The 12,802-nt window shown below is 35.5% G+C and overlaps 1 protein-coding gene across 1 annotated transcript in view; it reads right to left on the minus strand.

The window, feature by feature from the left end:
* The window catches only part of LOC107559021 (plectin-like), a 79,310-nt gene that overhangs the window by 18,822 nt on the left and 47,686 nt on the right, over window positions 1-12,802 (minus strand). The window contains exons 13-28 of the mRNA XM_016242740.1: window positions 11,318-11,411; window positions 10,617-10,771; window positions 9,621-9,945; window positions 8,495-8,572; window positions 8,258-8,419; window positions 8,005-8,109; window positions 7,295-7,390; window positions 7,074-7,199; window positions 6,244-6,365; window positions 5,333-5,372; window positions 5,092-5,246; window positions 4,197-4,323; window positions 2,443-2,626; window positions 2,323-2,343; window positions 1,150-1,307; window positions 133-308 (exon numbers count right to left, since the gene is read on the minus strand). Of these exons, the coding sequence (XP_016098226.1) occupies window positions 133-308; window positions 1,150-1,307; window positions 2,323-2,343; window positions 2,443-2,626; window positions 4,197-4,323; window positions 5,092-5,246; window positions 5,333-5,372; window positions 6,244-6,365; window positions 7,074-7,199; window positions 7,295-7,390; window positions 8,005-8,109; window positions 8,258-8,419; window positions 8,495-8,572; window positions 9,621-9,945; window positions 10,617-10,771; window positions 11,318-11,411 (2,124 nt within the window). The remainder of the gene's footprint in view (window positions 1-132; window positions 309-1,149; window positions 1,308-2,322; window positions 2,344-2,442; window positions 2,627-4,196; window positions 4,324-5,091; window positions 5,247-5,332; window positions 5,373-6,243; window positions 6,366-7,073; window positions 7,200-7,294; window positions 7,391-8,004; window positions 8,110-8,257; window positions 8,420-8,494; window positions 8,573-9,620; window positions 9,946-10,616; window positions 10,772-11,317; window positions 11,412-12,802) is intronic.

Genomic DNA, 12,802 nt, shown 5'->3' on the forward strand with positions numbered 1-12,802 from the left:
AACAAACCATACATCAATGGAAAGCTTATTTATTCAGCTTTTATACGATGTATAAATCTCAATTTCAAAAAATTGACACTTATGACTTTGGTCCAGGGTCACAAATACTACACAGGTGAGAGCGCTGCTTACTTCTCCAGGTAGACTGAGGACAGGTTGTAGGTTTGGTCCATCTTCTGCAGGGTGATGTCCAGCTCTGAGCGCAGGACTGGAGTGCTGGACTGCTCCGGAGAGGACAGCACCTCCTCAGCTTTCTGAGACACTCGGTCCAGGTTATTCTTAATTCCTTCCAGCTCCATTTGCACTTTCTGTTTGAGCCAGAGACAAAAACACAATGATTAATTTGGTTAAATATGACAAAGAACATGGTCTGAGTCATAATTCACATAATAATCAAAAGAAAAAAATGAGAGATTATATTCAGGGTACAGTTAATTAAAACTGAAACTCAGAACCATTCAAAATAAAATTAAAGATAAAAAGACTAAAAAATGAAAGATGTTGCTTGAAAATAAGGGAAACATTTATTTTTAATATTTAATTTGATCAGTTAACATTTATTGTATTTCAAGCAACATCTTTCATTTTTTAGTTTAACTTGATGTACAAAAATAACTAAAACTTAAATAAAAATGTCTAAAATCTTTCTCTCTATACAGTGACAAAAACACAACAAAATTACTACAATTTTAACTATAATTAAAATGAAAATTGAAAAGTAAAAATGTATTCAAAATATTAATACAAACTATAATAGTATTTCAAAAATACTAAAAAATCTTGGAGATTTTTCAGATTTTTTTTTCTTCTTGACATTATTTTCAGGACAATTAAGCACACATTTTAATACCTTGATGGGTTAAAATCTCAATAAATCGCAATGAGAAACACAAAATAAGGAAATGGTGAAATCCATTACAATAAGAAGAACATCTCAGGGAAATGTACTTAAATGTCACAAAAATAAAATCACAAAGCAAAAAATCATAATGGTCATAAATTGCGATTTTGGGGATGTGTTCTTGACATGTTTGTTGAAATTCACCCATTTATGAGTCACAGATATGATTTGAATTTGTATACACATACTTCAGGTGCAAAAGAGTTTTAACTGGATCAGATATAAAGAACAAGAGCTTTGTGTCGTACTCTCTGATCAGCAGTCTTCTGCATGCAGTCTCTGAGCGGATCTTTATCCACTGGTCGCCGGATACGGGCCACCGTACGAGACTCACAGTCTTCGATCTGCAGGCGCAGGTTTTTGATTTGGGTGATGTATGACTTGCATATGGATTCATCCTGCTCGCCTTCAAAGAGAAAAGATTTGTTATTACGGTTTTCTGTCAACACTGAAGGCAAACAACAGTTTATCTCTTCATTTATCAGTCTGCTGCAGCCAACATTCATGACACTTAGTCACATCACACACATTCCATCTGTGTTAGTGGCTCAGATTTCATCCCAAAATCAAAAGAACAATTTTTTTTAATTAAATGTGCATGAAGAAAATGAGGCATATTTTGAGAACTCTTACAGCTCATACCAGTAAAATATGTTTTACTGCATTCATTTTTTGTATTTAAATAAAATAAAGTACAACAAGCACTACCATGATGCAAAATACTATACTTATGTATATATATATATATATATATATACTGTATATATAGACAGACATATAGATATATACATAGATAGATAGATAGATAGATAGAGAATATAGATATTTATATAGTACTTGATATACCAAAATAACTAAGACAACTTTAATAAAATAGCTAAAAACTATATTGACATAAAAAAAAAAAATGACAATAACACAACAAAACTAAAAAAAAACTTTAACTTAAACTGAAATAAAAACAGAAAATATAAAAATAATATCTCAAAATATTAACAAAAATTTTAATAGTAAAAAATAAACTGATAAAAAATAAAATAAATGAAAAATTAGATTTAAATTTTATTTCAAGTTATAATGTTTTTTTTTCTTTCTTTTTTACGGTTTTAGTTTTAGTTAACTATAATAACCCTGGCTGGACATGGTCCTGACATGTTTCGATGGATTTACCCAGTTGGATGTCATCTAAATGAAAACTATACAGTTTTAGAAATTGATCGTTTGACCAGGCTGTGTGTTTTTCGTCTATGTTACTATGTTGAGCGTTTCAGTACATGCACACTCTGTAGGGATGTGTTGTTAGCTAAAGCACAGGAAACAAACAATATCAAAAGCTGACACTAGATGTTTTTCCATTACAGAGCAGCTCATCCATGATAACCAAACTCTGCTCATCAGGCCAGCACGAGCACAAGACTCACCCTGCGCTCTGACAGCTGCTCCTGAAATGTGAATTCAACAGTTACCCAACACCCTCATGTTTCAGTGTTTCATGGCATCGATAATGCACAGTGAGCTCTGTCAGGGATTCGTGTCTGTACCTTTCTCCAGGGTGTGGAGCAGGCTGTCGTAATGCTGTACGGTCTCCTTATAGTCCCTCTCGATCTGCATGTTGTCACTGGAATCGAAAAGCTTGGAGTCCTGCCTGTCTTTGAGGAAGTCCTGATAGTGCAGCTGGAGGTTCCTCAGCATCAGCTGGTACTCGTCTGTCTTCATCGTCTTGAACTGAAACATAAGAGTACTCTTAGCTACTTTTACATAAAAAATGTATCTTTCCCTAAAGTACTGATTAGTGCAATGACAAAATTGCAATAATAGGCCTACTTAATTATCTTGATCTAGTCTCGTCTGAAATGTGTTGCAAAACTATTCTCAGATGTTAAAACAGCAGAATCATGTCTACTCTTTAATTCATTTAGAAGAGCCCTTGAAGGTACTGTCATTCAATAAAGCAGTTTTCCTTGTTTACCGCCTGTTTCCTAAATATAACTCGGTCGGTCTGCAACCTAACAATCAAGTTACTGAATTAAAATCCCATGTTGTTCACTGTAGAACACGTGTTTTTCTTTCAGAGTGAAATAACCAGACAGTGCATTTACTTCTAAGTTTCACAGCATATATGCACTGATCTCTTTCAGTAGCAAATACATTTCATCAATTAAATGGCTAAATCATAAAAGGCCGACCTCATACGTCATCCGCCCGGAGCTGCTTCCGTTTACAATAGTGAGCGCAAGCTAGATTAAAGTGATTATTACGTTTTGAATATGGATATTTTTCTTACAAAAAAGCATCGATTCGCTACAGGAGGCCTTTGTTCACCTCCCCATTTTTTTATGGATGGGCGCTTTTCATTTAACTTCTTTTGGACTGATGCATGCAACACCCGCTGAGTGGCATTAAACAGCTTGAAAGATCAAAGACAATTTTTAATATAACTCCGATTGGATTCGTCTGAAAGAAGAAAGTCATGTATCTTTCCCTAAAGTACTGATTAGTGCAATGACAAAATTGCAATAATAGGCCTACTTAATTATCTTGATCTAGTCTCGTCTGAAATGTGTTGCAAAACTATTCTCAGATGTTAAAACAGCAGAATCATGTCTACTCTTTAATTCATTTAGAAGAGCCCTTGAAGGTACTGTCATTCAATAAAGCAGTTTTCCTTGTTTACCGCCTGTTTCCTAAATATAACTCGGTCGGTCTGCAACCTAACAATCAAGTTACTGAATTAAAATCCCATGTTGTTCACTGTAGAACACGTGTTTTTCTTTCAGAGTGAAATAACCAGACAGTGCATTTACTTCTAAGTTTCACAGCATATATGCACTGATCTCTTTCAGTAGCAAATACATTTCATCAATTAAATGGCTAAATCATAAAAGGCCGACCTCATACGTCATCCGCCCGGAGCTGCTTCCGTTTACAATAGTGAGCGCAAGCTAGATTAAAGTGATTATTACGTTTTGAATATGGATATTTTTCTTACAAAAAAGCATCGATTCGCTACAGGAGGCCTTTGTTCACCTCCCCATTTTTTTATGGATGGGCGCTTTTCATTTAACTTCTTTTGGACTGATGCATGCAACACCCGCTGAGTGGCATTAAACAGCTTGAAAGATCAAAGACAATTTTTAATATAACTCCGATTGGATTCGTCTGAAAGAAGAAAGTCATATACACCTAGGATGACTTGAGGGTGAGTAATTTATGGGCTAATTTTGGGTGAACTAACCCTTTAATGACTAAAACACAGAGGTATGTATTTATGTCATGAATGAAGCATAGAACGGACCATAGTGATGTTCCAGGAGCGGATGAGATGGATGTCTTTCATCAGGTATTGCCAGGACAGCAGACTCCTGAGGTCAGTGTGAAGCTTCTGCCACAGAGCCAGAGTCTGCTGGTGACCGGCCTCCAGACTGACAGAAACATCAACATAACATCACAGTCAAAATCTTACAGTGTGTTTCAGGTCATACTGTATTCTAAGAAAAGAGAAATCTGAGAGAAAAAAAACAAAAAAAAATTTTTTAGTTTAACTTTTTTTTTGTTTAACTTGTAATAAAATAACCATCACTGATACAGAAAATAATTGAAAAATATGTACACATACTGTATTACAAAAAAAAAACCTAATAAAAATGACAAAACACAGCAAAATAACTAAAACTTTAATTTAAAAAACAGCCCCCCCATCAAGAAAATATGAAATAAAAAAACAAATGAAAATATGAATAAAAAAATATAATAGTATCTTATACAGTATTTTTCTCAGATAGTTGCCAAGGGAAAATTTCTCGTTTTTGTTTTTAGCTGAAGTACAAAAATAAATAAAGTTAAATAAACTAAAACTTAATAATAATTAGTAAATACTATAAATATGCATGTATAAAAACACTAATACAAAACACAGAACAAAATTACTCAAACTTGAAAACAGAAAATATGTATCAAAATATATCAAAAAAATATAAATTGCATATCAATGAAACAAACAAAAAAAATGATGATAACAAAAACACACAAACAAAATTATTAAACTTGAAAAAATAAACTGAAAATCTAACTCAAAATCCTATATTAGTACATCAATGACAGTAAAATAACGCTGGTAGACAGTAAACACCAATGTTCCTTTGAAGTACTCCAGAAAACACTGCTTTTCCAGTGTAGTATGTATAATGCACCTGGACACGTTCTCGACAGCCTCCTTGTTGACGGGTGGCACGAGGAAGCAGATGGACGGCACAACGGCCTCATTTCCCGAGCGGTTCAGAACCGTCCACCTGAAGGGCTGTGAGTTATTGATGAGCGCGCACTCGTCGCCCTTGTGCACGGTGATCTGTCAGGAGAAACAGGGGTCAAGCGTGCAGCACAAGTACACTGTGAGCGTGTGTGACAGCTAGTGTTAATTTCTTTAACCAAAACTATAACGAAAGATGTTCGTTGACTAGCTTTTTTCCCATGACTAAGATGAGACGACAATAAGGTAAATAAACGATAACTATGACTACATCAACATCTAATATCGTTGGCGAAAAAAGACGACACTAAAATGTATTCAAAAAATTTTAAACTTGACCAAAAACCTCTTTTTATTTTCATCAAAAAAAGGAGACAAAATGTTATTGCGCACTGCTCTACAGGCCTCTACTATGCGAGCTTTCATGAGCACGGTTGCCAGATATCAAGAGTTCAAATCCCCGAAACAGAGCTTCGCTGTTACATGGATACATTTTCTGCCCTTTGTTTTGCTTATTTTAAGCAATCTGGAAACCATGTGCCACTGATGATCTAAAAACAGCGACAAACAAGTTGGAGTTTAGCATCTAAATGAAAGTGTCCCTCAGCCGATCTGTGTTCTGTCATGAGATCTCGACTGTATTGTTTGCGATTGTGATCGCTGAATAAATGCGCTTACTCAACCGCTGATGTTTTAAAAGAGAAATAGGCTATTATTGGAATTAGTGGAACTACTTGGAATTTCACTGTTATAATATTTTTCAATTACCAGTTTTTATTGTAGACAGAGACAGTGCATAAGTCGTTGGTATTAATTTATACACTAGATTTGCTTTGACCAAAACTAGATTAAAATACTTCAGGTTCTCTTTGACTAAAACTTGACTAAAATACATTAGATTCTCTTTGACTAAAACTAGACTAAAATACTTTGGGTTCTCTTTGACTTAAACTAGACTAAAATACTTCAGGTTCTCTTTGACTAAAACTTGACTAAAATACATTAGATTCTCTTTGACTAAAACTAGACTAAAATACTTTGGGTTCTCTTTGACTTAAACTAGACTAAAATACTTCAGGTTCTCTTTGACTAAAACTAGGGCAGCTTGCCTCTGAAGGGGCTGGTGGGATCGCGCGGCTTCAGCTGGACGACGGACTTGGCTCTCTTGTTCAGACCACCGATGTCAGATTTGAACTCGTTCAGCTGCTCTCTTTCCTCCTGTGGTCAAACTCACTTAGTTAGCTTAAAGCTACTTACTAATTTTACTTTTTCATTTTAATACCATTATAAGAATTGTTTTTCCATTAAAATAAAAGTTTGATGGTTTAATGTTTGAAAATGAAGAACTTAAAACAGCCATAATTATTAGTGATATAATTTTGCAGGTGTAATGTTAAATAAATAAATATTATTATTTCTTATTTTACTAAACTATTACAATAGTAATATTTCTTATTGTTTTGATTCAGTCAATTTTATATTTAATATAACTACTACTACTTATTAATATTATTATTATTATTATATGTTTCTTAAATACTGTATTTTTTATTTTAGTGAAATATTACAATAGTAATATTTTATTTTGTTTGGATTGACTATTTAATTTTTTCATTTAATTTTTTATTTTATTTAATTTCATTTCATTTCACAACATTTTAGCCAAACTGTTCAGCCCTACAAACAAGCACAGCAAATGTGGATTGTTTATTTTAAATCACATTTTAAGTCACAAAATTAGCTTTATAAATTTGATTTATTTCTCCAATTGTGCTACAATATTGTGACATCAGTGTTGCAATATTACATTAAATGTGTGTAGTAAACAATCTCTACTGTACCGATAACTGTACACTTGCAAAACAAACACTAGCATTACAGTTTAGTTTTTATAAGCCAACCGCTGACAACGAAAAGCAAACTCACAACAGCGTCCTGCAGTAGATCCTCCAGACGAGTGGCAGTGGTGGTGCGGTCACACATGTACTTCTTCTTCATGGTCTCCTGCATCTTCTTCATCCTCTCCTCAGCATCTCTCACATCAGCAAAGAACTACGGGTAAAACAGGACGAGAAAGAGAAGAATACTGCTTATACATGATTGACCAACAAAGAACTGCACATGGTTACATGATATCGATGCTGTACCTGGAAGTATGCAGTGTTTTCTTTGAGATGAGTTTCAATGCAACAGCACACCTGGAGGAGCCAGCTCCACTGCGTCTGCAGAGCTGCGGTGAACGCCTGAAGATCAACACAACACACAAATAACACTTACAACACACACTAGTGTTCAGAACGGTTTATAATAATCAGAACTGTTTCTCAAGCAGCAAATTAGCATATTAGAATGATTTCTGAAGGATCGTGTGACACTGAAGACTGGAGTAATGATGCTGGAAATACAGCTTTGCTCACAGCAATAAAATATATTTGAACAGATACTCGCATAGAAAACAGCTATTTAAAAATGTAATAATTTTACACAATTTTACTGTACTTTTAATCAAATAAATGCAGTCTTGGCGAGCAGAAGCGTCTTTGGTAACATTTTACTTAATGCCTTTATGCATAATGCTTTATAAAAGTAGTTTTAATGCATTCATTATGTCTCATTATAATGCATTGTATGATCTCATGAATAATTGTAAGCGCAGATAATACTTTATAACACTTATCAATTCAACATTACACTGTGCATTTTAAATGTAAGGTACAATGTATTACAATGCACATTATAAATAATTATAATCATCCATTATACCTTTTAATAACCCTTTGTAATGCATTATACACAAAGGCTTTTAGTAAAGTGTTACCATGTCTTCTTTTAAAAACATGAATCGTTGACTCCGTACCTCAACAGTCTTCTTGCCTGGATGTCCGTCTTTAATGAGTCTGTCTCCACTGGCCTGGATGCCATTGATTTTCTTCTCTCTAAGTTCCAGTTCTCGCATGAGTCCCTGAGGAATTAATCAGACCATGAAGAACAATCCAAACTGTCAGTATTCTCCATTTACACCTGGTTAAACTATAATGAGCAACAGGCAAACCCCTAACCCTAGACAAAGAAACAGGAGTATAAAATGCTGTTTTTGGCTCTGCACTTACTGAGTAGTTCTCTTTCTTTGCAGCCATGTTGGTGTTGCGCTCACTCCAGTCGTAGTTGACCTCCTCTTCCTCTTTGTCATTGAGCCACATCAGTTCCTTGGTGGCGGCGCTGACGAAGTTATACAGCTGGTCAAGATTTCTCAGACGGGACTTGGAGGAGTTCTAGAGAAGAAGAGAGACGTATGCTGACTCTGCAAGGCCTAGTGATTTTTAATAGCTGCCGGTTAAAACACTCACCAGCAGTTTGTTGTACTGCAGATCCAGTTTGCCCAGATATTCTCTGTATGTGGCTTTACTTGCAGGCGAGAGCTGGTTCTGAAACACACACAGAGGAAGAGATGTCACAAAAGACCATCTAAAGCTCTTTGAAGTAAAATTAGGAAATACATTTATCCATTTTTTTTAGTAAAATCAAATTTATTTGTATCGAGCTTTTCGTGCCTTTTTTCTTTATGCCGTAAGGACTGCTCACACCAAGGACTACAAAGTTTACTATAAAGTTTTTATAATTGTTCTAATTCTATGGGAATAGCATAGTCCACACCACAACTATAAAGATAACAAGAAAGAGGAATGATATCGGTGGAGTCACTTTCAGAAGTTTTTTTCCCAGCTGATGAACAATAAAGACTTTGACAGCCAATTAGAATCTATCCTGCTTTACAGAGCTCAAGTATTTAAAGTGGCAGGCAACAATACTCCAGCTTATAATAAACAGAACATTACTGTCTATTGATAACACTGCTAATACAGTTATATGTATCTTTATAGTTATCATTCTTTATGTGAATGGGCCTTTATGATCACATTTAGTGAATGGCTGACCATTCAGTTTACATTTTGCCACAATATAAAAAAATCAAGCCGTTAAATTTGCAATATTGCATATATTGCTTTGCTTGAATATACTGTACATCTGTTAGTCAAATTGGATATGTATATATTTAACTTTAAATATATAGCTATGTGATAAAAGTTTAGATTTTGTGCCAGTATAAACATTCAAGCAGTTGAGATTTGCAAAATAGTTGTACATACTGCTTTAAATCAGTGTACAGTATGTATGACGGTATAGTTAAATATACTTATAGTAGTTTAGTAGTAGTAATTTGTTATTAATTATTCATGTGTAAATTTACTAGAATTTTTTAATTACTATAGTTAGTTACATAGTAAGTTAAAAATCATGGTTGAGTCAAATGAAAAGTCTAGGAGGAGTTGAAGACATCACAGTCCATTAAAATATGCTTCAAAGATAACGGACTTTAGCGTACAGGGCATATTTTATACATAAACAATAATTTAAGAAAAATAGTTCGAAAAGGTAAGAGTCTATAATAAAAAAGTAAACAATATAAAGTACCTCGTCTGTTCGTGCACGCTCGATCTTAGCCTTGAAGTCCTCGATGGTTTGGTGAAGTCCTCTGTGGCTGCCCAGCTGAGACTCCACAGAGGGAAGATCGATGCCCCACTCGGCCGTATCGATCCGCCGCTGGTTCTCCTCCACCCAGGATAACAGGTCCTGCGCGTAACGGAGCGTGACCTCATCGAGCTCGGGCCGCACGCGCTGCACAGGCTTCTGGGTAATGTGTGTGATGGAGACGTGAGAGGCCGTGCTGACGCTGGGCTTGAGCCTCAGATTGTAGTCGCTGCGCAAGTTCACCAAGCGCTCGTGTAAGCGGTAGACCCTGAGAAAAGAAAACCGCTGTCATTCGTTTTGCTTACAGTATTTGTAATAGATTTCCATAGTTGTTTCATCCAATAGAATTACTTGTAGGTCCAAAAGGGAAAGAAATATCCCTTTTTAACTCTTTCCCTGCCAGCGTTTTTGCATTTTTGATGATTTTCAGTAAACTTTCATAGCCCCCAGAATATGTTTTTGTATGACTATCTGAACATGCAATACATCAACACTTGAATGTAGGTAAGTTTTGTAAAAAAAAAGCAACATTTTGAGCAATTTCATCAACATCATACTACATCTGGATCAGATTCAGTACGATGATCAGAGCAAAGATGCAGTAGATGGTTTCCATCAGTACTCCCAAAGCTTGCACTGGCCTTTACCAATTTCTGGATCGACATTTCACTCAGTTTTCATTTATATGCTGTTTATTGTTGATGATCACATTTTTTTCATATGCATATGCTTACATATGAGATCGCCCGTTTCTGCGTCTTCCTCGCCTGTGTTTTTGATCGCCACATTCTAGACTCATTCCGGAGATGCGTAATAGCGCCCCCGAGTGTATAACAGTGAAAACACGGAAACACCGAAAATTCCGTGTTTGGCGGGGAAAAAGTTAATGCACTGACGTCTACTGGAAGAAGGTTTTCCACTATAGTCGTATGGACTCACCTGCGATATATCTGCTCCGCCTGCACGTGGCGCCCGTCTTTGAGCAGCTGAACGTCGTTGAAGAGGAGCCGGATCATGCCGTCGGCTTTGTCCAGATCCCTTTCCAGCTCAACCGTGTGCTGCTCTGGTTTCCCGGCACTCAGGAGACGGATATCCTGCAACAAAAGTCAAAGTCACTACAATGCAAAGTTTATACAGCAACTTCATAGTTTCCACTCACATTTGTGACCCTGTACCACAAAACCAGTCATAAGGGTCAAATTGAGATGTATACATTATCTGAAAGCTGAATAAATAATCTCTCCATTGATGTATGGTTTGTTAGGATAGGACAATATTTGGCTGAGATACAACTATTAGAAAATCTGGAATCTGAGGGCGCAAAAAAATCTAAATATTGAGAAAATCATCTTTAAAGTTGTCCAAATGAAGTTCTTAGCAATGCATATTACTAATCAAAAATTAAGTTTTGATATATTTACGGTAGGAAATTTACAAAACATCTTTATGGAACACAATCTTTACTTAATATCCTAATGATTTTTTGCATTAAAGAAAAATTGATCATTTTGACCCATACAATGTATTGTTGGCTATTGCTACAAATATCCCCCAGCGACTTAAGACTGGTGTTGTGCTCCAGGGTCACATTTGACCAAATAGCAACTATATAAGTGTGTTTTGAGGATGTATAATCTCACCGTCTGCAGTAGAGACTCAGTCTGGTTGAGCTGTTCCTCACACATGCCTGATTCCATCTGCACTTTACTGACGATCTGCTGGAGACGCTCTAACCTGCAAATGATCAGAGTGCACAGACAATTCGATTACATTTTTATTTTCTAAATCGGCAGTTGGTGGTCAGAATAAGCTGCTATGAGGACCAGACGTTACGTCGATTAGTCAAAGTTCTGATGTACGCGAGACTATTACACAAATGACTGGAAGATTTTGCAATAAAATGAAGAGACAGGATTTTCAATACAGTAAAAACTTTGAAACTAAAATAATACAAATCTGAAAAATATGATGGGGAATTACTTCGTAAGACATTAAAAATCACCCGGACGTGGTTACATGGTTACAAGTAATTGAAAAAAAAAAACTAAACAAAACAAGCAAGAAACTCACAGTTTTCCACGACGAAGCAACTACTCTAAACGATACGGGTCTGTCACAAAGGCCATTTTTTACAGTCCAAAATGCATAAAAAGCATGTTTTTCTTGTCATAATCCTGTCATGGGACTCGGACAGACCAAACCACAGCCAGGATGAAGTTGTTGTGGCACTTGGTCAGTCATTCCACAGTCCATAAAGAAACTGTGTGCTGCATATTACTCTCGTCCAGCAAGAGCATTGTCTTGTGACAGGGGACGTGTCCTGGTGTTTATGATACTCCCTCTCCTTCAAGATGATGGACATCCATAACTATTTCATTTCATTTACATCAGAATTGAATCGCAACATTCTTTTATCGGTCTCATCGACACTGAAATCGCTAAACTTGCTACACTGCTTCACAGAAACTGAAGAGAACAATCAATACGTCTATTTGGAAATCACTCATGTGACGAATACAGATTCATCAGTCTCTATATAACTAGGAAGGTTTTAAAAATCCAGATTCATTAAAACAGTAATAATCACACTAAGCAAATCCAAAATTGTTTAATGTTTTATAACGAAAACTGAAACACAAACTCTTTGCTACATTCTCCTTGATTGTGAAAAACTCAAGCATTTGACAAACAGTTCAAGGTTTCTTGCATCAACACAGCTATAATTTAGTTGTCTGTTTTTACTACAGTATATTTAAGATATCTATATGTACTGTAAATGATCTCCGTTATGATTGTATAAACGCTTCGTATATGAAACTGTAGTTCATACAGGCGTTCGTTATTGCTGAATATTGAACAATAAACATAGTTTGTGGTTACGGCAGTTTTAAATGATTAAACAATAAACCAAGTGATGAAAAAACATACAAACAGTGTTTTCACTTGTTCGTATATACTATGACGAACTAAAAATCACCAAAACACCAGCTGATTACAAGTCACGAAGCAAAAATGAAGAAGAAGAGTGAAGAGAGAAGCTCTGTTTGTGGATACCACTTATTGATAATTGATATTTTGTATCAAATGCAATAAAATGCATGCATTTTAAGTGCTGAAGTGATACG

The sequence above is a fragment of the Sinocyclocheilus grahami genome, unplaced genomic scaffold, assembly GCF_001515645.1.
Source record: "Sinocyclocheilus grahami isolate Dianchi unplaced genomic scaffold, SAMN03320097.WGS_v1.1 scaffold672.1, whole genome shotgun sequence".
Classification (NCBI taxonomy): Eukaryota; Metazoa; Chordata; class Actinopteri; order Cypriniformes; family Cyprinidae; genus Sinocyclocheilus; species Sinocyclocheilus grahami.